Source organism: Scyliorhinus canicula, chromosome 16 (genome assembly GCF_902713615.1).
Source record: "Scyliorhinus canicula chromosome 16, sScyCan1.1, whole genome shotgun sequence".
Classification (NCBI taxonomy): domain Eukaryota; kingdom Metazoa; phylum Chordata; class Chondrichthyes; order Carcharhiniformes; family Scyliorhinidae; genus Scyliorhinus; species Scyliorhinus canicula.
In genome coordinates, this window is record NC_052161.1 from 26,636,733 (window position 1) to 26,659,884 (window position 23,152).

Genomic DNA, 23,152 nt, shown 5'->3' on the forward strand with positions numbered 1-23,152 from the left:
GCCTGTGTAAGGCTCCGTGATGGCCGGCGCGGAGAAGAAACCCCCCGTGCATGCGCAGGAAAGACGCCAGCGGTTCTGTGCATGCCGCAGAACATGCTGGCGCTCCTGCGCATGCATCAACTCGTGCCGGCCGGCGGAGGCCGTTCGGCGGTGGTTGGCGCGGAGCCAACCACTCCAGCGCCAGCTTAGGTGCAGAGGATTCCACACCTTCCGGGCGGCCCAATGCCAGAGTGGTTCACTCCACTCTTTGGCGCCGGTACGGCCCGCCCGCCAGTTGCAGGAGAATCCCGGCCTTTGAATTCCAGATGTTTCTGAATTTAACTGTTGGTGTCTGCCATGGTGCGATTTGGACCCGGGTCCCCAGAGCATCACACTGGGTCGCTGGATTACTAGTCCAGTGACAATACCACTACGCCAGCACCTCCCCTATTTTCTTCCTGTTCTCCTTCATATTCCTCCTTAATGGGAGCTGAAAATATTTTCAGTTCACCATTGCGTGAGTATCTCTTATGTACACCAGTCATCCAACACCATGGGCAGTTGCCACCCCTCTCCAGCTGAAAATAACATTTTAAAAGACACGCGATTGTATATAGACTTAGAATTAGAGCACATTGGTATAAATATCTCATGATAAAAATAAAGTGGGTAGAAATTGAACCTTGGTGATCCTGTTCAGTTGGTATAAAGCTGGTGTAATAACATCCATTTTTAGGGGTTAGCATTCTGCTTTCAAAGGTATCATGAAATGCAACCAACTCAGTGCTTGTCCAGGCCATTTTCCCAAAGTCCCCAGCAACCACGCAAGATAAAACCTCGGCCCACCATTTACATATTTTAGGATATTGTGGAGTGCGTCGGAGCTTACTCTGCTCTAGATGTAAATGGTTGCTTCATCTGAAGAGGTGACTACTCTCCAAATGGTACATTTTTAATATAGAAACCGCTGGCCAGAGAAGCAGGAGGGCTCCCCAGCTCTACAGTATTGATCTGATTGACCCAACATGCCTGCTCCTTCCCTCCGCCGAGACTTAGTTTCGCCTTCAGGTCAGTGAGGCAAGCGGCTGATATTAATTTCTTCAAATGGCCAAGCTGCCTGTGGAGATGCAGAAGAGCCTCATTAGTCCTCCTGTTTCAGGCATGCATTAAATCACATCACTTGTCTTGTGGCCAAAACCAGGTGCTGATGAATTTCTACATAAAAGTTTATATTGTCCTGCGCCCGCAGTCTTTGCGCTCTTCTGTTTAATTCGACATCGTGCTATATATGACTAAATTCAGAGTTACCTGAACCTGTTTTGGAGAGGTATCTGTCTAAGGAGCAATTTCCACCTTTGCCGGAGAGTCTCACCCTTCAAGAGAGCACATTGCAAGTTCTGATATGTTGTGAAAAATTTCCCAATCCATTGCTTTGAATGGTCAGAAAAACCAGGGGCGGGATTCTCAGATAATGGGGCTGTCCCCACTCCAGCAGCAAAACGTGGACGTTTCACTCTGGACTTTCCTGAAGAAAGTCCAGAGGGATTCTCCTACCTGAAGGGGGCTAGCAGGGCCCCGGAGTGCTCCTCGCAGCTCTGACTGCCGATACTGGGCCCTGCACTTCCTGTCGGGGATCTTCGCATGCGCACGCGGCGGCCTTCGGCTTCCGCCCCCGCGGGACATGGCGGGCTCGCACCACGGAGCAACCCGAAAATATAGTTCGCCCCAAGATTGTGTGCGCCCGCGGATCGGTGGCCCCTGATCACTAGCCTGGCCATCCCTCAGGCCCCTCCGCCGGTGAAGGATCCTCCTGTCCCCCACCAGGGCGGCCGCTGACTGAGTCCGCAGCCGCCACTGGCCATCCTAACCACGTTTTGCCTGTTGGGAACTCAGCCACTTTTCGACAGAAAATTGCGGGGGGGGGGGGGGGGGGGGGGGGTGGAGGGCATCTGGAAATGGCCCCCTACCCACGCCACATAGACCGCGCGCGAGCGATTCTCTGGGGACCAAAGAGTTGCATCAGATTTTGGCGTCAACGCCCATTCTCCAACCCCGCGCTGATCGCAATTTCAGCGCGGAGGCTCGGAGCATCACGCCCCATGTGCGCTCTGTGCTGTAATTCCTAGCCTCCTGGGGGCAGGGCTTCGTGCCACTAAATGCTCTTATTCAGAGTCCCTCAGAAAGTTTAGCAGGACTGCTGAGAGTCTACCCATTACAGCTGTTCTAAGAATCAGTTGTGGCCCTTCAGTGAGCTGAGCTGTATTTATCATCATAGAATCCCTACAGTGCAGAAGGAGGCCATTTGGCCCATCGAATCTGCATTGACCCTCAGACAGAGCACTCCATCCCTGACGTCCATCCCGTCCTAACCCCATAACCTAACCTGCACATGCCTGGACAGTAAGAGGCAATTTAGCATGGTTAATCCATCTAACCTACAGAGTTTTGGACGATGGGAGGAAACTGGAACACTCGGAGGAAACGGACATGGGGAGAACGTGCAAACTCCACACAGGCAGTCACCCAGTGCTGGAATTGAACTTGGGTCCCTGGCGCTGTGAAGCAGCAGTGTTAAGTACTGGTCCACCGTTACGCCTTTATGATTTATGATAATGAAGGCCAGGTGTGTGTGAGTTCCAGGATTGTGATTTTTGTGGGCAAAATGTTTTGAAAGCTTTTATTGCCATATTATTATTAGGTTGATTTTCAGGAGTGTCTCAGCGAAGTGCCAGATAATATGATCCTTAACAATAACCTTCAATTTAGGAATATTTTGCTTTTGATTGCTATAATTTTCTCCTACTTCTGCAGCCTGAGTACTCTGCTGATTCAGAGGAAACGAGAGGGAAAGGCAGTTTCCCTGCTATGATCACACCAGCATACTACAACGCCAAAAGAGCTAATGAACTTGCAAGTGATGTAAGTACCAGAGGAAATAACAGCTCTACCACTGATGTTGATGTGGGATGAAATTGACGATACTCCAGAAATAGGTGGCATGCTCTGAAATTGATGGAGAGCTGCACAGAAGCTGAAATGAATTTGTGTCCATGGTCACTGAAGCATCTCCCTCCCAGAGCAATTCCAGCTGGGAGGATTTGCTGTACCAGGACCTGACTTGGACTTGCTTTTATACTTTGCTCATAACGAGCTGGTGCTTAGCCTACCTGGTGAGCTCGTACTCCACAAGTCCCACGCGGAGATCAGTGATTCTTTCTTTGAGGTCCTCATGATGGTTACGCCAGTCACCAGCACTCAGTTCCCATGGAATCATTGAAAACCCACAGTGCAGAGGGAGGCCATTCGGCGCATCGAGTCTACACCGCCCCTCTGAAAGAGCACCCTACCTAGGCCCACTCCCCTGCCGTATCCCTGTAACCCCATAACATTTGGATAATAAGGGACAAATTAGAATGGCCAATCCACCTGACCTGCGCATCTTAGGGCTGTGGAGGAAACTGGAGCACCTGGAGGAAACCAATGCAAGCACGGGGAGTACGTGCAAAATAGACACAGACGGTCACCCAAGGTTGGAATTGAACCCTGGTCCCTGGTACTGTGAGGCTGAAGTGCTAACCATGTGCCACCCCAATCTCAGCCATGTTAGGGAATGGAATTACTGAGCTGTGGCCGGAATATTGCTTTTTTTTCACATCCTGAAACAGAAGCAGGTTAGTTTCCCACAGTTTTGCAATTGCCGCTTTCCCATAAAAATTACGGTCCTGAAATTCCATGAGGGCAGGCCTAGTTTCCCACTGTAATTCTGTTTGGAGACTGGTAGGGCCCCCAGTGTGGAAAATAAAGAGCCAGCGTCTGGCCATTTCATGGCCAGTGGCCCCACTCTTATTCCTTCATGGCCTGTGATTTTTGGTCGCACTACCTCTGTTGATGTCAAATGGGACTCCCCAGCTTTCCCCACTGCTAAAGCAGCTTTCAAAAGTTGGCTATTTTGACATGTTAAGCACCTCTGTTCTCCTCAACAACCTTTTTCATGTTTCACAAAGCCCAGGAACACCCCAATCTAGTGTGGTTTCCAAACATGAGCACTCAGAGAATCGTGAACCATGGGATTCTTTACCAGAGGGAGCTGTGGATGTTCCATTACTGAGTATGTTTAAAGCTGAGAGTTTTGATCTCTCGGGGATCAAGGGTTTTGGGGAGCAGTCAGGGAAGTTGAGTCAGACGATCAGCTGTGATTTTATTAAATGATTTGCTCCTGCTCCTAATTTGTATGTTCTCAATCCAGGGAATGTATATATAAACAGTAATGCACAGGCCTCTGCTCGCGGGATGAAGCCTTGTTTGCCAGGTGTAAATCATAGATAGTGCACCAGAGATACAGGGCGGTATTCTCTGATCCTGAGGCTAAGTGTTGCTGCCGTCCGGAAACTAATTTCTCGACGGCGTCAACACGGCCTCAGGATCAGCAATTCTGGCCTCTACTGGGGTCCAGCACGGCACTGGTGCGGCCCATGCCTCTACAGTTGCTGATCCTGGCATTAACTGGGCGCCGTGGGGTCCACGCATTCGCAGTGGGGCCGGACTGCGCATGCGCAGGGGCACCGGTGCCAACGCACGCATGCCTAGTGACTCCCTTCTCCGCGCTGGCCCCGATGCAATATGGCGCGGGGCTATAGGGGCCAGCGTGGAAGAAAGGAGGTCCCCAGCGAGAGAGGCAGGCCCGCCGATCGGTGGGCCCTGATCGCGGGCCAGGCCACATCGGAGGCCCCCCCCGGGTCGGACCCTACCCCCCGCCACAGGCTGTCCCCCCCCGACCCTTCCATGCCGAGTTCCCGCCGGCTGAGAGCTGGTGTGAACGGTGCCAGCGGGACTTGGGTTTTTTGACACGGTCGTTCGGCCCATCCCAGGCCGAGAATCACCGACCACGCCGGCGCCACAGACAATCTCAGGCCCGGCCCTGGGCTGAGAGAATCCCATCCACAATTCTTCAACCTATTCCCTGGTCTTGTGAACCTCCAAGCCAGGAACTGAAACTTGAAAAATACTCCCATGTAGTGGAAAGTAGAGGTTGTATCCTACGCTTTGCAGATTTCCCATCTTTACCACCACTCTGTCTCTTCTGTCTTCCAATCGGCTTCCGTGCCATGAATCTACTTAAATTCCATGTGCTTTAATTTTAACTGCCAATTTCTTAGGTTGAGCTCTATCAAAAGCCATCTGAAAGTCCATCTGTTTCATCTGAATCATCTGTTTCAGCCCCTCTATACACCACGTCAGGGACTGTCCAAAAACCCAACTGGATTAGTCGGACACAACGGGCGAGATTCTCTAGCCTCCCCGCGGCGTGTTTCTTGGTGGCAGGAGGTAGCCCGGCATTGGCCGGCAGCAGGTTCTACTGAATTCACCCCACGCTGCCGGGAAACGCACGGTGGGGGTGCACCATCGGCGGGACCGGAAAATCCCGCCAACCTGAACAGCAGGAAAATCTTGCCCAACATCTTTTTTACATTTTCCCCAAACAAGAGCCTGAAATTTCATGCCCCTTCCAGGTGTGTTTCTGGCGGGGCGGGGGGACCATGTAAAACAGGGTGGGTGCCCAGTCCACCACCTGCCCACTCACCCGAGCTCATACCCATAAAATGGGAGGTGGACGGGTGCCAAAATCGTTGGCCCACCCAACATAATAATTCGGGATCAATTCAGTTTGTTACCAAGGCTAGGAATCCTACGGCGAGTAACTCACCTCCTGACCCCACCAAAGCATGTCCACCGTCTACAAGGCATAAGTCTGGAGTGTAATGGAATACTCTTCACTTGGCTGGATGAGTGTAGCTCCAACAACACTCAAGAAGCTCAACACCATCCAGGAAAAAGCAGCCCACTTGATTGCTCCCCCTTCCACAAACATTCAAACCCTCCACCACCGACAAACAGTGGCAGCTTTGTGTACCATCTACTAGATATACTGCAGTAACTCACCAAGGTTCCGTAAACACCACCAATCAAACCCTCGAGCGCTACCATCTAGAAGGACAAGAGCAGCGAATCTCTGGGTATCCCACCACCTGGATGTTCCCCTCCGAGTCACTCACCAACCTGACTCGGAAATATATCGCTATTGCTTCACCGTTGCTGGGACAAACTCCTGGAACTCCCTCCCTAATAGCACAGTGGGTGTATCTACACCCGAAGGACTGCAGTGGTTCATGAAGGCAACTCACCACCACCTTCTGAAGGGCAACTCGGGATGGGCAATAAATGCTGGCCTATCCAGCGACGCTCACATCCTGTAAATGAATGCGCGGGAAGTCAAATGGAAGTGGGCCTTTGTTAAAGGCTTTTTCAAAGGGCTGGGAGGAAGGGGGTTACCATCTTTGAGGGAGAGCCTTTTGCGCATTGTGGGGTGCCCCCCCCCCCCCAAGATAGTAGCTCCCCTCATCTTCCTACCCTCCTGCTCCATTAAACATCCCTCGCCACTCCATTATCATCCTCACCAACCGACCCAAGGGCAGAAGTCCCACCTTGCCCCTATTCAAACTCTGTGCGGTGTGTTACGGCTATGGGGTGATCCCATGTGGAGCGAGCCTATTCCTTGCCGACTTTGCTTCCGGGCAGACGATCCATCCACCTCCCTCGTGATATGTAGCCCAAAGTCTTCCCTCCAATCTTTCATAAAATATACATTTATATGTAATTCTTTTCCCTCCTTTTTCTTGACGTCCTTGTGTTAGCTACTATAATCTACAGCTGCCAGCACTTTGATAAGTTCCCATTTCAACTTTCCTCTCTTGTCTTTTCAAAGCACCAAATGCACCATCCTGCATGCTATTCCTCCTGCCTACTCCCACACGTATATGAAGACATTTTGCAGTCTCCTAATCTAACCCAGGGCCTCAAAATATGGAACTTCTTCCTCCCAGTCTTCAAGCTGTTAAAACTCAAGGTTGTCAAAACCTCATCACCACTTCCTGGTTCATCTTGTTTCCAAAGTTTATTCTTTTCAAACCCAAAATGTATTCTGGGCGATGACGCTGTCTCTCCCCCCGCCCCCTCACCATCTCCATTTCTTAACAAAGGGAAAGGTGGAAATTGTACAAAATAGCTCGAAGGGAGATTTTTTATTAGCTCGCAAGATAAACAAGAAGAATTCAGGAATGCAGAAGTTTAAAATGTTAATGAAAGGTTGACTGACATCTCCTAAGTAATAGAATCATTTCAACATTTCCCTATTCATCAGCAAAAGAAGTAGATCAGAGGCAATTTTAATTTTAGAATCGTTATAAGATTGATGTTTGATTGAAGACTGGTTGATGCTTTAATTAAACCATGATAAGGTTTATCAGTTAATTTCCCATTTACATTTCAAGGAACATGACAGATTTAATCATGTTCGATAGATTAATCCCTGCACTAAATATGAATAGGAGAAAAATACAAACCTGCCCAAGATCAAAGAAAAGATCTGGTCAATAATTGAATTATCCTTCAGACTAAAAGAAAACATAAAAATACAGGAATATCTAATAGAAGACATTGCAGAGTAGTATTCTAAAAATATAGCAGGTATGTTACCTCCCAGCATAGAATCATAGAATCCCTACAATGGAGAAGGAGGCCTTTTGGCCCATCAAGTCCAGATCAACCCTTTGAATGATCACTTTACCCCATTTACACTCCTCCACCCTATCCCTGTAACCCCATAAACTAATCTGCACATCCCAAGACATTAAGGGGCAATTTGTCACGGTCAATCCACCTACCCCGTGCACCTTTGCACTGTGGGGGTAAACCGGAGCACCCAGAAGAAATCCACGCAGACACGGGAGAACGTGCAAATTCCACACAGACAGTGACCCAAGGCTGGAAATGAACCTGGGTTCTTGGCGCTGTGAGGCAGCAGTGCTAACCACTATGCCACAGTGCCGCCCCATGCAGTTAAATATCTGTTCATCCCACTTAGGACTAGATAAAGAATGAGTGCTGCCCTGAGTATGAATTTTGATATAATGTTTTAGATTTACAATATTTATTCCAATATGATATTAGCCTTTCTAAAGGTTACTTGTAATTCACATTGTTATTTAGTTTCTGGCTCGCAATTGGGAGTTTATTTACACACCAGGCCACATTTATTGCTACCTACTTTAATTTCTGTCATCATTTAAGAAGCAAAGAAATCTTCAGGCGGAATTTTCCTGTTCCTCCTGTGGCAGGTTTCATGGCAGGTGGAGGCGGAGGGGACAATGCGGTAGGAACTCCTAAAATCGTTTTCCTGACAATTATGTCTTCTGCTCGTCCCCCATGGTGGGTCGCAATTCCTGTCAGAGGCTGTCGTGAAACTGCTTTGCATTCCGCTATTGGGATAACAGATGAAGGCCCGACACGGTTTGCCTCCCCATGCCTGATTGCCCATGCTGCCAGCGGGATGTCATGCTGTCCAGAACACATCTGGCCCAACGTGGTTGGAGGCCTCCCACAACCATGGATGCTGGAATATGCAGCAAAAGCACCTATCAGGTGGATCGTCCAGCTTCAGTGTCCGTGAGGAAGTCCACCTTCCAGCTTCAAAGTGTTCCCAGAGGTCCATCTTCTTTCTTCAGCGCTGCATTGGTTATATCCGGATGTCTTTTAAAAATGCCACCCAGATGAGATTGTAGAGCAGGGGGCCATCTACCCCTCTCCACTGCCTGAATGTTCACAAAACACCCCAATGCATGTTTAATATGTCCAGGGTTGTGCGGTACAGCATACATTCTCACCAGCCTCCATGTTGCGAAACATTCCCCATTCTTGTCCCTGTCATGAGACTTGTCCCAGAAGTGAAAATCCCATCCTTGGACATTTGAAATTCTTATGTTCACTTCAGGGTTTTTGAGCACCTAGCTGACATCAAGGTCTCCAGTATTCAATGTATATACTTAGGCATAGCTTAAGACCCAAATTGTTTTATGATTGCAGATAAAATACAAAAAAGATCTAACAACGATGAAGGGATCAGCCCAGTACCACATACTAACGGCTGAAGAAGACTTAGCGATGAAGCATGCCAAGGAAGCTAACAAGCTTGTCAGTGAGGTAAAGAAAGTGTAATTAATTGCGCAAAGCAGATTCTTACAACTATTGGGAGAACTTTGAACAGTGTTTATAATTGCAACTTTTTAACAAAATTTATTGTCTTAATTTAAAGAATGAACTTTTTTGCAGTTTTATTGATTTATTGTGAATGAATTACATTTTGTTTGATTCATTCATGGGATGTGGGTGTCTCTGGCTAGACCAGCGTTTATTGCCCACCGCAAATTGCCCTTATAATGTGATCTAAACAGCATGATGTTTTTATCAGGTAGGTAGGTATGACTGGATATTCTACCCATTGATTTTGTGTGTGTGGAAATCTAACCCATATATTTGAGGGTGAATATATAATTATATATATATATTTTAATAAATTTAGTGTACACAATTCATTTTTCCAATTAAGGGGCAATTTAGTGTGGCCAATCCACCTAGCCTGCACATCTTTGGGTTGTGGGGGTGAAACCCACGCAAACACGGGGAGAATGTGCAAACTCCACATGGACAGTGACCCAGAGCCGTGATCGAACCTGGGACCTCGGCGCCGTGAGGCAGCAGGGCTAACCCACTGCGCCACCTTGTTGCCCAGTTATATATTCCTTCTAGTGTTAATAATTACAATGGGTTCCTTGTGTGTTATGCTTTGTCTCTGTAATTGTAATCTTTGTCTTTAGCAAGCCCATTATATGATAAAATTCTATGGTCTGGAATCTATTTTTGTAGTGATGGTGAAACTGTTGGTGTCATTACCGTGTAAAAGCAACAGCAGCTTCTGATCTGCACAGGTGCTAAATGTAGCAATTCAGAAAGTCTTTTGCTGGTACTGTTCTTCACAGGGTTCACTATTATACTCTTAGTGCAATCAACACTGAATCAGCAATGTGACTGGAAATTCAACTTTAAAACAATGGGCGTGATCTACTGGCTGTTCACGCTGGCGAGATATTCCGGTCCCACGCCAGCGCATGGGTTTCCCGGCGACAAGAGGTTCAGTCACCATGAAATCCCGTTGGCAATGTCAGGGTCTGAAAATACTGCTGGCAGGCCGCCTCTGCCACCGAAAAACACGTGGCAGGCAGGCGGGCTGGTAGGTAAATCCTGCCCACTATTTTCCCTTTGGAAACCAATTAATAGGTTAATCCTTGTTCAATCAGGAATAAGTGAGTTTTAATGGTGCACAAAGCCATAATTACAATGAATAACCTCTCTGGTCTTCAATAATGAAATTTTAAAGTGTGGAGTCTCAATCCTTCTGAGGAAATGTATAATTTTTAAAAGAATAAATATTAATTTTTCTTAACAAACACGATACATTTAAAGGAATAAACAATCAGATACATTTTATCTTCCCAAGGACCCATTGGTGATACCGGTGCTAATTGATTAATTCCTGAGGTTGACGAGAATTACTTGGCAGTGATTTGCAAATCTATGGGAGACATTGCATGTAACAAAGCTCTTGCCATTTTATGAGAATGACAGACGCTTTTAAAAGGGGGCATAGGGAAAAGTAATCTCTCTTGCCTGCCTTAAAGAACGAGTTCAACAGTGGCATTGACCGAGGCATTTGTCCAGTTTGGCTGGTCATCTAATCAGTTTCGAAAGAGTCAATGGAATCAGTTGCGAAAGAGTCAATAGTTTGCAACAACTTGGATGAAGACAGAATAATAAAGAATTAACGGGAAAGCAATACAGCTCGAGCCATGCTTATAAAAAAATATATTGAAATATTCATTCTGCAACATCAATAATTCCCCAGACGTCTTTAAATGAAGGTGGGATTTTGCAAGTCCTGTGGTGGTGGGCCTGAAGGACTGAGAGGACATTCACAAAAATCTGGCGCTGATTCAGTACGCCAAAGCATTTCAACCTCTGTGTAATCTTGCTGGAGGTGGGACATCACTGGCACTTATTTTGTTTGGCAGTGGTGGGTGGTGGCGTTGCCAATGTGAATAATCAATTGCCCAATTTTATGGGATGATTGGGAATGCCACAAGATTTTCTGGTGGTGGATGGGCTCCTCCACTGAGCCCAAAGCCCAAAGGTACCCGGGGATGGCTTCCTTACAACTGGCCGGTTCTAACCCCTCTCCACCAGAGCTGCATCCATCAGTGAGCAACTACTGTAGCCACATCCTCCGCAGGGGTGACCTGGTCAGTTGTTAGCCACTGTTTCGTTCATTAAAGTCAATGCCTCTTCAGTAGGAGCCTCAGGATGGAGGCAATGACTACCTCTGCCAGTGGGGTTCTCTTCCTTCCAAGATGGAACGTCCTCTGATTGGGCTTACAGATTCTGGAACCCTCAGGAATTCTTCCGTATAATTGATCAAAGCGTCCACAGCTTGTCAGCTTCACTGAAGAAGGTCTTCTCACTGTGTACTTCCTTTGGTGACTCTGGCAAGTTGTTCATACATTGGGAAACATGTCCCAATGGAAAATAAAGCATTCAGAGTCAAAGAAGGTTTTTATTGACTTCTTAACTATCTCAATAGTTTCTTAAATACTCATCCTACAAATCCAAGGGAGTTTTGACTCCCCTTCAATCCGCTCTGAGCCAAGTCAAAAGAGAATGTTCTGATCTTGGGATCCTGACTCAATGTCAATTTCAGGGACTTTATGACACTGCGTGTACCAGAACCTATCATCATTGGGCCAGGAAACAACTTCCTAAAGCATCTCACCTGATACTTCCTCATATTCCCGTTACTAACTGTTTTATTTATAAATCTTTCAGATAGAGTACAAGAAGGACCTAGACACATGTAAAGGTTACAGCATTAACTACTGCGAGACACCTCAATTCAAGAATATTGCAAAATTATCAAAATTTACTAGTGATGTAAGTTATCACAATTTTGTGTTGTTTTAAGTGCTGAGACTAATTAGTTCAGTTTGATATGTTGATAATTGCATTTATAGTATTTTGTGGTAATTGATAATTGTATATTAAATGTGTTAAATGATATGTAGGGGGTGGGGATTAACTGAGATTCAATTGTGCTCCTTTAAGTGGGAACGGACTGAAATTGTAGTTATTGGATTAGAAAGTGCACTGACCTAAATTCGATGTTCCACTCACCAATATCCCCACCCTAGATCAAATGTTCCAACTTATAATGTTACTGTCACTTGTAATTATTGACTTTCTGCCAATGATCATATGATTATCGGCTTAAGTGGGTCGGTGCAGACTCGATGGGACGAATGGCCGCCTTCTGCACTGTATGTTCTATGACTGACAGTTTAATTTAATCAGGTGCCCCTACTTTGTTCCGACATGGTAAATGTTGGGATAGAAATATTGCTGAGGCTTTCAGTGCTTGTATTAAGGAATACATCGGAAAAACAAGATCCGGAGGCCATGCTAAATCAATATCTTGCTGAGCAGCATGGAATTCATGCATATGGAAGAGCATAAACATGTGGTACTTTCTGAGTAGATAGACAAAAAACGTGCCAGAAAATAGTTAGAACTTGTTCATTCAAATGCAAGTGAATTTTTAATGATATTATACATGTTAATTACTGCCAAGCAACCTCTCTGGCATGGAAAATTTTACTTTTACAATTGCAGTAAAGTAAAGTAGTCCTGTCCACCTTATTTGTTGCATAAACTGATTTCAAAATACTGTCCACCTTATTTGTTGCATAAACTGATTTCAAATTATGAAAACAAGATCCAAATGATGAATGCTGCTTAAGAAGTTTGCAATCGGATAGTGCAGTGAATGAATTAACTTGTTCTATTTCCTGTGTAGCTCAAATACAAAGAAGCGTACCATAACCAAGTGAAAGGCCACTATGAAGGAATAGGTATGGACAGACGTACACTACATTGTTTGAAAGTTGGAAGCTTGGCAAGTGATGTAAGTAGAAATGAAAGTAGCAACGATAATACATTCACCTTTAAATTCATTGTTGTGGTACTTTTGGCTAGTAGCTTTTTTGATTCAAGTGAAGACACCATTCTATGTAGATAATAGAATGGCACAAATCAACTTCTAAAACTATGTAGATAATAGTGCTGATGGTTAAGGTGGGCTAATGGGATCCATTCCATGGTATGCGTGATCTTCTAGTGGTAACACTCCAAGCCTACACAGAATACAATTGTTCAGAGCACCAAAGCATTTTAAGCAGTCATTTTATGTATGAAGAGACACTCTTGGGTAGTTTTAGAAGTTGATTTATGGCATTCTATTATACAATGCAGTGACTCAGAAGTGAATTATGGTCTGTAGCACTCATGACGAATTGGCATTTGGGTAATATTTGTCGTTGGTAATACAATCAAAGTCAGTTTACAGTCGCAAATGTGAGTATAAATATTGCATTATTGCTGTTAAACTGCTTGGCTACATGGATTAAATATGATTAGCAAGCAAATACATTGTGGATCAGACAGCTTACATGCAACATCCTATTATTTATTTCTTATTATATTTAAGAAAAAGAGATTCACAGATATCAAACTCCAAACAACGTAATTTGCTATAAATGCACAAAAGTCTTTCGAAGAACACGTGATTCTGACCACACGTCTTACTTTCAGTTTAATAGTTACCTTCCCAAGCAATAATTCAACTCTAATTGACTGGAATCTTTCGTTTACTAAACAGTAATTACACTATATCAGACTGAAGGTCATCATTGATGTGTAATGTGTGCACTTGAATGGCTCAAATTTCATTTCATAACAGAGACAAATCAAAGCAGTTGGTCAAAGGTACTTAAGTGAGTAGATAAATATTCACACAGACTTTTAATGATGGAGGGAGAGTTGCCCTTCTGGTATCGAGGGTTTGGGTCCACTTGTGGGAACCAGTACTTTTTGGCACCTGCGTGAGCTCTCGCCGGTGCGACCGTTGACTCCCCGGATCTGGAAGAATGTGGCTTCAACTCGGCCACGCATATTTAGTTGAGCCTAATCGTTCATTTAAATATGATTATCTGGATCACGCCCAGCCATGGTGTGATCCAGATCGCGCTGGCTGCTGTGGGTCAGGTTACTGGCCTGTGGTTTTTGCCCGGCATGAAGCCTGTTTTGGGCCTCTCCTGTGACGCTTCCGTGCAACTTGGTGGGAAAATTGTGCCCATGAAGTTAAACACAGAAAAATAAGACATTTATTCCATGTTATATTGCTCCTATCCTTGTCAAATAGCATGTCCTCTAGCTTAACGGGAGCAGTAAGACTGAAGGCCAAGCAGCGAATGCATCAGATACTATAAGTATAGGACAAAGGAATTTATTTAATAAGTGATTTAGCATCAATATTTATAAACTTTAAAAGGAAAGCCATTAAGTGATTATGTTTAATGTCAAAGCCGTGTTAGCTTTATTTGGTGTATGCCCATTTCTACTGAGTTCAATATAAGTGTCATCACTACTCTTATCAGGTAAACCTGGTCTGGAGAGGTTTGTTGGAAGATTTCATAAGAGATGCATCAACATGCACTTCTGAAATAAAAGTCACGAAGCATATGTCTCTGCTGATATTAATTCAGCTTCATCAGCCTGAGTTACTAACTTCTCCGGGTTAATTTAAACTCTGAGGAGGGAGAACGAAGCTCTGGGTGACTCTGTCAACCCAGACTCGAATCGTCAGCTACGTTCTCTCTCCACAGATGCTGTCAGACCTGCTGAGATTGTCCAGCATTTTCTGTTTTTGTTTCAGATTCCAGCATGGCAGTAATTTGCATTTGATTTAAATTCTTGCCATTGGGAGGTGTAGTTTAAACTAAAGCATCTTTCGCACACAGTCTAAATAGCTTTTTAATGACATTTCCCAAGTCTGCAATGTACTTCAAATTTATCAGCAAAGAATCAATTTTGTTTCTTTATTTGAAGGTTTTAAGTGTCTGTGCTTTTTAATCAGTTTTTCCGTTTGTGTTATGCACCAGTCATATGACAAGGATTGGTTCTTCCACTTATTTTCTCTCCTAACGCACTTGACCAAAATAAATTCCTGTCAAAAGAAAGGTTCAGTTCAACCTCATTGCTGTAGTTGCCATGGTACTTTACAATGCAGCCACTATGTATTGCTCAAAAATAATGGTTGGAATGCTGTGGTGATCAGCTGTTCATCGCACTTTGACTTGCTTCCATGGACTTTTCACAGATTTTTGAACCAGCAGGTGCAATGATTAGAAACCCATTTCTACTGGGGCTCTGTAATGTGAACAAACTTGCATCTCTTTAACCAATCAGATTGAAGATTGAGGTGTATACAGTCTAGACCAGGGAGGCCAAGTTAATATGTTTAATTCAATGCCAAATCATGTACAGGAGGCAAAATCAAGAAAGGGAGAAAGTTGGGATTAAGTGGGGAGAGCGAGAGAGATATAAGGAAAGGAAAAAAAAAGTGCTTTTTGATTTAAAAAGAAATGCCCAACACCAATTAAAATCTGGGGGAACCAGAATCCACCCTTGTAAAAGTTAATTATCCGCGCAAGAGTTTTATTGGTAGTAATTTAAGATTTATCATGCTGTCCAGTTTTACTTACATTTGAATGGATTAGCCATAGGTTTTCCTGATCTGTCAGCAACTGCCAAATGGTCTCCTTCTGCACTGTAAATTCTATGATAATCTATGATTAATCTAGGTCAAAGGTTCGGCACAACATCGTGAACCGTATTGTTCTATGTTCTATGTCATGTAAATACCATGATGTGGAGATGCCGGCGTTGGACTGGGGTGAGCACAGTAAGAAGTCTTACAACACCAGGTTAAAGTCCAACAGGTTTGTTTCAAACACGAGCTTTCGGAGCACGGCTCCTTCTTCAGGTGAATGGAAAGGCTTGTTCCAGAAATGTTTATATAGACACAGTCAGAGATGCCCCGGAATGCGAGCACCTGCAGGCAATCAAATCATCAAAGATGCAGAGAGAGAGGTAACTCCAGGTTAAAGAGGTGTGAATTGTCCCAAGCCAGTTCAGTCGGTAGGCCTCTGCAAGTCCAGGCTTGTTGGTGGGGGCCGAATGTAATGCGACATGAATCCCAGATCCCGGTTGAGTCCGCATTCATGCGTGCGGAACTTAGCTATAAGTTTTTGCTCAGCAATTTTGCGTTGTCGCGTCTCCTGAAGGCCTCCTTGTAGAATGCTGACCCGGAGATCAGAGGCTGAATGTCCTTGACTGCTGAAGTGTTCCCCAACTGGAAGGGAACAGTCCTGCCTGTTGATAGTCGCACGATGCCCGTTTATTCATTGTCGCAGTGTCTGCATGGTCTCGCCAATGTACCACGCTTCGGGACATCCTTTCCTGCAGCGTATGAGGTAGACTACATTGGTCGAGTCGCACGAGTATGCGCCGCGTACCTGGTGGGTGGTGTTTCCACGTGTAATGGTGGTGTCCATGTCGATGATCTGGCATGTCTTGCAGAGATTACCCTGGCAGGGTTTTGTGGTGTTGTGGTTGCTGTTCTGAAGGCTGGGTAATTTGCTGCAAACAATGGTTTGTTTGAGGTTGCGCGGTTGTTTGAAGGCCAGTAGTGGGGGTGTGGGGATGACCTTGGCAAGATGTCCATCCTCGCTGATGATGTGTTGGAGGCTGCGAAGAAGATGCCGTAGTTTCTCCGCCCCAGGAAAGTACTGGACGACGAAGGGTACTCTGTCAGTGGTGTCCCGTGTTTGTCTTCTGAGGAGGTCGGTGCGGTTTTTTGCTGTGGCGCGGTGGAACTGTCGATCAATGAGTCGAGCGCCATATCCCGTTCGTACGAGGGCATCTTTCAGCATCTGTAGGTGTCTGTTGCGCTCCTCCTTGTCTGAGCAGATCCTGTGTATACGGAGGGCTTGTCCATAGGGGATGGCTTCTTTAATGTGTTTCGGGTGAAAGCTGGAGAAGTGGAGCATCGTGAGATTATCTGTGGGCTTGCGGTAAAGCGAGGTGCTGAGGTGACCGTCCTTGATGGAGACGAGTGTGTCCAAGAATGGAACTGAATTTGGAGAATAGTCCATGGTGAGTTTGATGGTGGGATGGAACCATGTGTCTATATGGTTGAAATATAAACATTTCTGGAACAAGCCTTTCCATTCACCTGAAGAAGGAGCCGTGCTCCGAAAGCTCGTGTTTGAAACAAACCTGTTGGACTTTAACCTGGTGTTGTAAGACTTCTTAATGTAAATACCAGTGTTGTGCTGTTCAATGAATCTGAATACCTAGTTACCCAGTTGATGTGTTGGGTAAGCTGGGTCTGCAAGGAGAGAGAGAGCAGTGAGAGAGACAGGCTTCCAACACTTGAAGAAATGCAACTCTATTTTATTGAACTCTTAACTATTAAACATACTTTAACTGTGGGTTGACACTATGCTGAGTTGACTGGAGACCTGAGGCTAACCTGACCAGACTATCTTACTACCACATGGTGGATGTTCTAGTTGTTGCTCACAGGCTCTGACTGTCTCAGAGGCTGTATTCCCAGAGAGCGGGAAAACTAGTGCCCTCTGGCTTTATAGTGGCCGTGTCTTGTCTGGTGATTGGCTGCTGTGTTCTGTGTGTTCATTGGTCATCCTGTGTGTCAATCAATGTCTGTCTGTGCACCATCATATACCTGTGTGTATATTATGATACCAGTGAGATACTGTTATAGCAGAGCTCCTGGAGGACCAGGCCACTTTATTAAACAATTCACTGATTTCCATGTTTAATTGATTCTTGTGCCCGTGTTGCTATGGCCTGGAATTTCACCGAGTTAGGATGACTTGGGAATTCTTTAAAAAAGAAGGGCGGGTTCTGATTCCGAGAATCCCAATCTTATTCCCAGACTGTATGATTTTTGGGACTGTCTTTAAAGGATGCAGGCCTGTACCTGTCAAATAACTCCATTTGGTAATCCTGACCTGGCTGGCTCCATTGGAGATGGGCATCTCCAATTTGTCTGTAATATTCATGGAGTCAGGGGCAGTTTTTAAATAGTCATGGCTCATGACCCTTCAGGGAAGTTGCAAACACTAGTCTGAAAAGCAGGGGGAGGGGGCTTTCAAAAGGTAATTTCAAACACTCCTACTCATGCCTGCCATGCCAAGCATAGCAAATCCACCTTTCCCATATGGCCTTTCATGCTTCCAATGCCAGACTCTGCCCTTTCAACCACTCCCTATCTCCCCTCATGTCCCTACGCCTGGCTGAGGCCATTCCATATCCATTTACCTCATTATGTATGCTTGGCCGAGAGCCAGATAACCATTCCAACACTAAAAGACCCGTGGCCCAGAGAAAAATTTAAATTTATTTGATAGCTCAGACTTTCTGATCCCTGCACAATTGCACAATGTTTATTTACATACGTTAAGGGTTTATGCTCTTTATTATTGATACTTTAAAGGGTCTGGATGACTGACACTTTTATTAGTTTGTAGTGAAATTACTTTGTTTTCAAGATAGGAGAAAATTATGAATGAATTGCTTTTTTTTTTACACATGCCACTATACACTGTAGAGTTCGCTGGTTCATGATGGCATCTAGTGAAGAATGTGCATGAAGTACCATAGCTAGGCAAAGGGGACATGAGGGGCCATAGAGGGTGTGTGGGGGGCATGAGGTGGCCGAGATGATGCATGGGAAGTGTTTGAGGTGTGAAGTGTTGTGTGCAGTGAGGGCTGGCGAGCCCTTGTGTTTTTATTTTAGCTCGTGCAAAGTACCACGGCACCGAGGCGCGCCTTTTAAACAGCCCACTACCGCACCCAGAAACCTCGTGGCTGCCCCAAACATCTCACTGTGTCAGTTCGCCTGACTCCAGCCCACACCTTAACCAATTATAAAGATCCCAATTTTGCAAGCACTTTCTCTTGTGGGCAGATCGAGTCAGACATTTTCTCAACTCCTGCTACCCATCTCGAGAATGAAAATTCAGGCACCTGTTCCTGTTTCTACTGTCCGTGTATAGTCACCAACGGTTACTGGCCAAATTTCTTACTAATAATCGTGAGCACTGGTAGTCTTGGCATTATTTCTACTGCATGCTCAAGTCCAATATTTATAACATAATCACATAATAAATATAATTCAGAAAAAAGTCAGTTTTATTTGTGCTATTTTCAAATTGCTTCGGCTATTTCTCCCCCTTTGCCTCTACCACTGCTCCTCTGGGTCTTCTACTTATTCCTGATCTTGAGCATCTTCTTCCCTTTATCATGAGCCATTCTGTTGATCCGAGGCTGAATGTCTTGATCTAAGCAACCACATTAACTTAATACATGCCAAGCATCCATAAAAATAAATGTACAAGACGCAACTGTACAGTGAGAGTGCTGTAATAGAATCAACCCATCAGACTACATCTGCCCCAGAATTATCATGTGATTCTTTTAATTCTTCCATGGGATATGGGTAGCACTGGCTGGGCCAGCATTTATTGCCCACCCCTAATTGCCCTTGACAGATTTCCTGCCCTGCAGGGCATTGGTGAACCAGATGGGTTTTTACACAGTCGACAAAGGGTTCATGGTCATCATTAGACTTTCAATTCAAATTAAATGGCTTGGATAGGATGGACGTAGGGAAGTTGTTTCCATTAGCAGGGGAGACTAGGACGCGGGGGCACAGCCTTAGAATAAAAGGGAGTCACTTTAGAACAGAGATGAGGAGAAATTTCTTCAGCCAGAGAGTGGTAGGTCTGTGGAATTCATTGCCACAGAAGGCGGTGGAGGCCGGGACGTTGAGTGTCTTTAAGACAGAAATTGATAAATTCTTGATTTCTCGAGGAATTAAGGGCTATGGGGAGAGAGCGGGTAAATGGAGTTGAAATCAACCATGATTGAATGGTGGAGTGGACTCGATGGGCCGAATGGCCTTACTTCCGCTCCTATGTCTTATGGTCTTATGGTCTTAAACTTCATCCTGCCGTGGTGGGATTTGAACCTGGGTGCCCAGAGCATTATCCTGGGTCCCTGGAATACTAGTCGAATGACAATACCTCCGATAACTTTCCCTCTGATAATACTTCAGCTCCAATTCCCAACTTTGCCATTCCCTCCTAATCTCTTTTATAACCCGTCTGCCTCTCGTATCCAAGCGTGCTCTCTCTCCCCTACTACTTACAATTCGCTACATGCAGGAATGAGAGCCCACACTTTTAATTGTTACAGCTATATCTGTTTTTATTTTGTACAATTGTTCAACTGTTCTGGGTCAGAGAGGTTGATTAGAAGTTATTAATAATTATCATGTGGTTAAAAGGGTACTTATGTTATTATTTATCAGGATTAACTTTCCGTGACGAGTGTAATGGGCAATTAATAGCTGATACAGCAATTTCATGAATTTAAAAGGAAGATTAAGTGCGAGATATTCACAAATGTAACAGTGGCATGGCGGAAATTAACCAGCAGCTGGTGGCAATTCACAATTCATAGGGGGTTATCTATCCCTTGTCATTAACTGTTGGCTGATTTGTGTTAATGATAAGTCATTCACACACTGTTATTTTTTCAGCAGATTTGTCCTCATAATTATAAGTGCTTTTAGCACACATTACCAGCAGGAATGTGAGAATTTTTAATATATGTGTTGTAAAATTAACACAGAATTTTCCCAGTGCCACACACCTAGGATGGATCCAAGTTGGAGAGCAGTTTTCACAGCACTCAATTGGAACCATTGGGCAGGAGGTGATGGGGTCTTGCCTGTTACCCACAGAGCTGGCCAGAGCCCTAAATTGTCTCTTATAGGGACTCTTTTAGGGCCATAAGTGAGTGATGGCAGGACTATGTTCACTGAGTGGAAGTTCTGGGCAGGTTGGGGGTGGGAGGGATTTGATAGCAAGGGTAGGAGGGAGTGGCTCTCGATGCCTGCCCACCTTTATGATGCTGGGTCCCTCGTCAGGCCATGAGTGCCTTTGAATGAGAGACCCCTTACCCCATATCCCTGCCCCCTCATCACCGACACCCTCCCCTCGCTCTGGAGTCCACAGACAACCCTGAACAGGTTTGCAAGCGGTGCTCCCCTCACGGTGAGCCACGTGCCCGCTGCTGGGTTAATACCAGCAGAAGCGGGATGCAGCCCTGAGGTTTCCTGATGAATGCCCACTTATGGGCCTCAGCTGATGGCAGGTGGGAAGGCCATCCATGGGCCTTGCTGCAAAGGACATAATCAGGGTAGAGGCAGGAATGTGGCAGGCTCCTAACCCACTAGCCTCCTGCCTGATCAAGCGCCCCTTGCCACCAGAACCCACCACGGGCACGGTCATGAAGTTCTACCCATTGAATTCAGTGGAATGGTTCTTACTTGTGGCTTGGATGTCTTCCAGAAGTAGGCTGGAAAAGTCCAAAGGAAGGATCATTCCTGTGCAGTTTCCTGCATTTCCTGGTGACTGGTTAGAAAGCAATTAGCTGCATGTCTGGAAGACCAAGGGAAGGGCATCAAAATGCAAAATGGAGAAAGCTTACTCCAAGTAACCCTTTAAAGCATAAGAAATGTCTGAATTCATCTTGAATCTAAAAATAAAAAAGAATGAATGCAGTGAGGCAGGTTTTTCTGCAGTGAGGCAGGTTTTTCTGCAGTGAGGCAGGTTTTTCTGCAGTGGGACAGGTTTTGCTGTAGTGGGACAGGTTTTGCTGCAGTGGGACAGGTTTTTCTGCGATGGGGCAGGGTTTGCTGTAATGGGACAGGTTTTGCTGCAGTAGGGCAGGTTTTGCTGTAATGGGACAGGTTTTGCTGCAGTGGGGCACTGTCTCTGCGGAGTCTGCACGTTCTTGTCATGTTTTAGTGGATTTCCTCCGGGTGCTCCGGTTTCCTCCCACAAGTCCCGAAAGACGTGCTGTTAGGTTAATTGGATATTCTGAATTCTCCCTCAATGTACCAGAAACAGGCGCCGGAATGTGGCGACCAGGGGCTTTTCACAGTAACTTCAATGCAGTGTTAATATAAGCCTACTTGTGACACTAATAAAGATTATTGTTACACAATCTGCAATTCCGCGGCCAATTTCTGATGGCTGCGTGAAAAGCGGCGAGACCCACTGGGGCATCAATGGCCTTCGATTGTCAGGCATACACCCCTTCCTAGGGAGCTAGGTCGGCGTCGGAGTGATCGCTGCTGTTCCAGCCAGCAGGGCACGGCCGATCAAGTTCGCGCATGTGCGTGGGTTCCTGTCTCTGCGCCAGTCCCCAGGCAATATGGCGGAGCCCTACAGGGGCCTGGCACGGAGGACCATAGACCCCCCCACGGAAATAACCCGCCCGCCGATCGGTAGGCCCCGATCGCAGGCCAGGCCACCGTGGAGGCCCCCCCCCCCCCCCCCCCCCCCCGCCGGGTCGGATCCCCCCCACCATGACTCCCCACAGACAGAACTCCGAGGTCCCGCCGTGTGGGACCATACGTGACCCACGGCAGCAGGACACGGCCGAACTCGGCGGGCACTCGGTCCGTCGAGGTCCGGAGAATCGGCGGGGGAGGGGGGCGCTTTCAACGGCCCCCGATCGGCACAGCGGCGATCCCGCGGGCGCCTGAGAATCGGCGGCGGAGAATCGGTGAGCCGGCGTTGGGGCGGCGTGGCGTGATTCTCGCGGCCCTCCCCCAGGGATTCTCCGACCCGGGTCATATCCCTGACATGTAGCTGACTCTGAACGCGAGCACATTTAAAAAAAGTTTTGAAAATGTGTTGCTCCAGTAATTTTACCTGCTGATTTTGTAAGAATTCACCTTTACTGTCAGAATGCTGACTTTGAAATATTTCTGACTTTCTTTTAGAGGAAATATAAAACTGATTTGGAAGGGGACAAAATGCTTTGCTTTTATGCAGCTGGCACTACACCTGTAAATGAGACACTGAAGAAACTCGTCCCATTGAAAGATGTAAGTCACTTGAATAATTCTTCCTCTAGTTTCTTCCTCTTTATCTTAACTCCCTGAGGTACTGTTCCTGCTGGGGAATAATTTTGACCACCCTTGTCTACCTCCCCAAGTGCACTGGATGTGCCAAGTGCTCATGCACCGAGGCGAGATAGTTATTTACATCAGGCAATTTCAGCCATAAAGGACATCATCAACGAACAAACTATGATTGGAACATGGGTATATAGGTGGGGGGGGGGGGGGGGGGGGGGGGGGGGGTGCTGGTTAACTCAGTTTCTGGATGGCTGGTTTGTGATGCAGAGTGATGCCAACAGTGTGGGTTCAACGGCTGGGGTCATCCATGCC

General features: G+C 46.0%; 1 protein-coding gene across 1 annotated transcript in view; it reads left to right on the forward strand.

Annotated features, from left to right (window-relative positions):
- The window catches only part of LOC119979706 (nebulin-related anchoring protein), a 125,531-nt gene that overhangs the window by 26,295 nt on the left and 76,084 nt on the right, over positions 1–23,152 (forward strand). Inside the window, 5 exon segments of the mRNA XM_038822261.1 lie at positions 2,791–2,898; positions 8,899–9,015; positions 11,749–11,853; positions 12,773–12,880; positions 22,703–22,807. Of these exon segments, the coding sequence (XP_038678189.1) occupies positions 2,791–2,898; positions 8,899–9,015; positions 11,749–11,853; positions 12,773–12,880; positions 22,703–22,807 (543 nt within the window).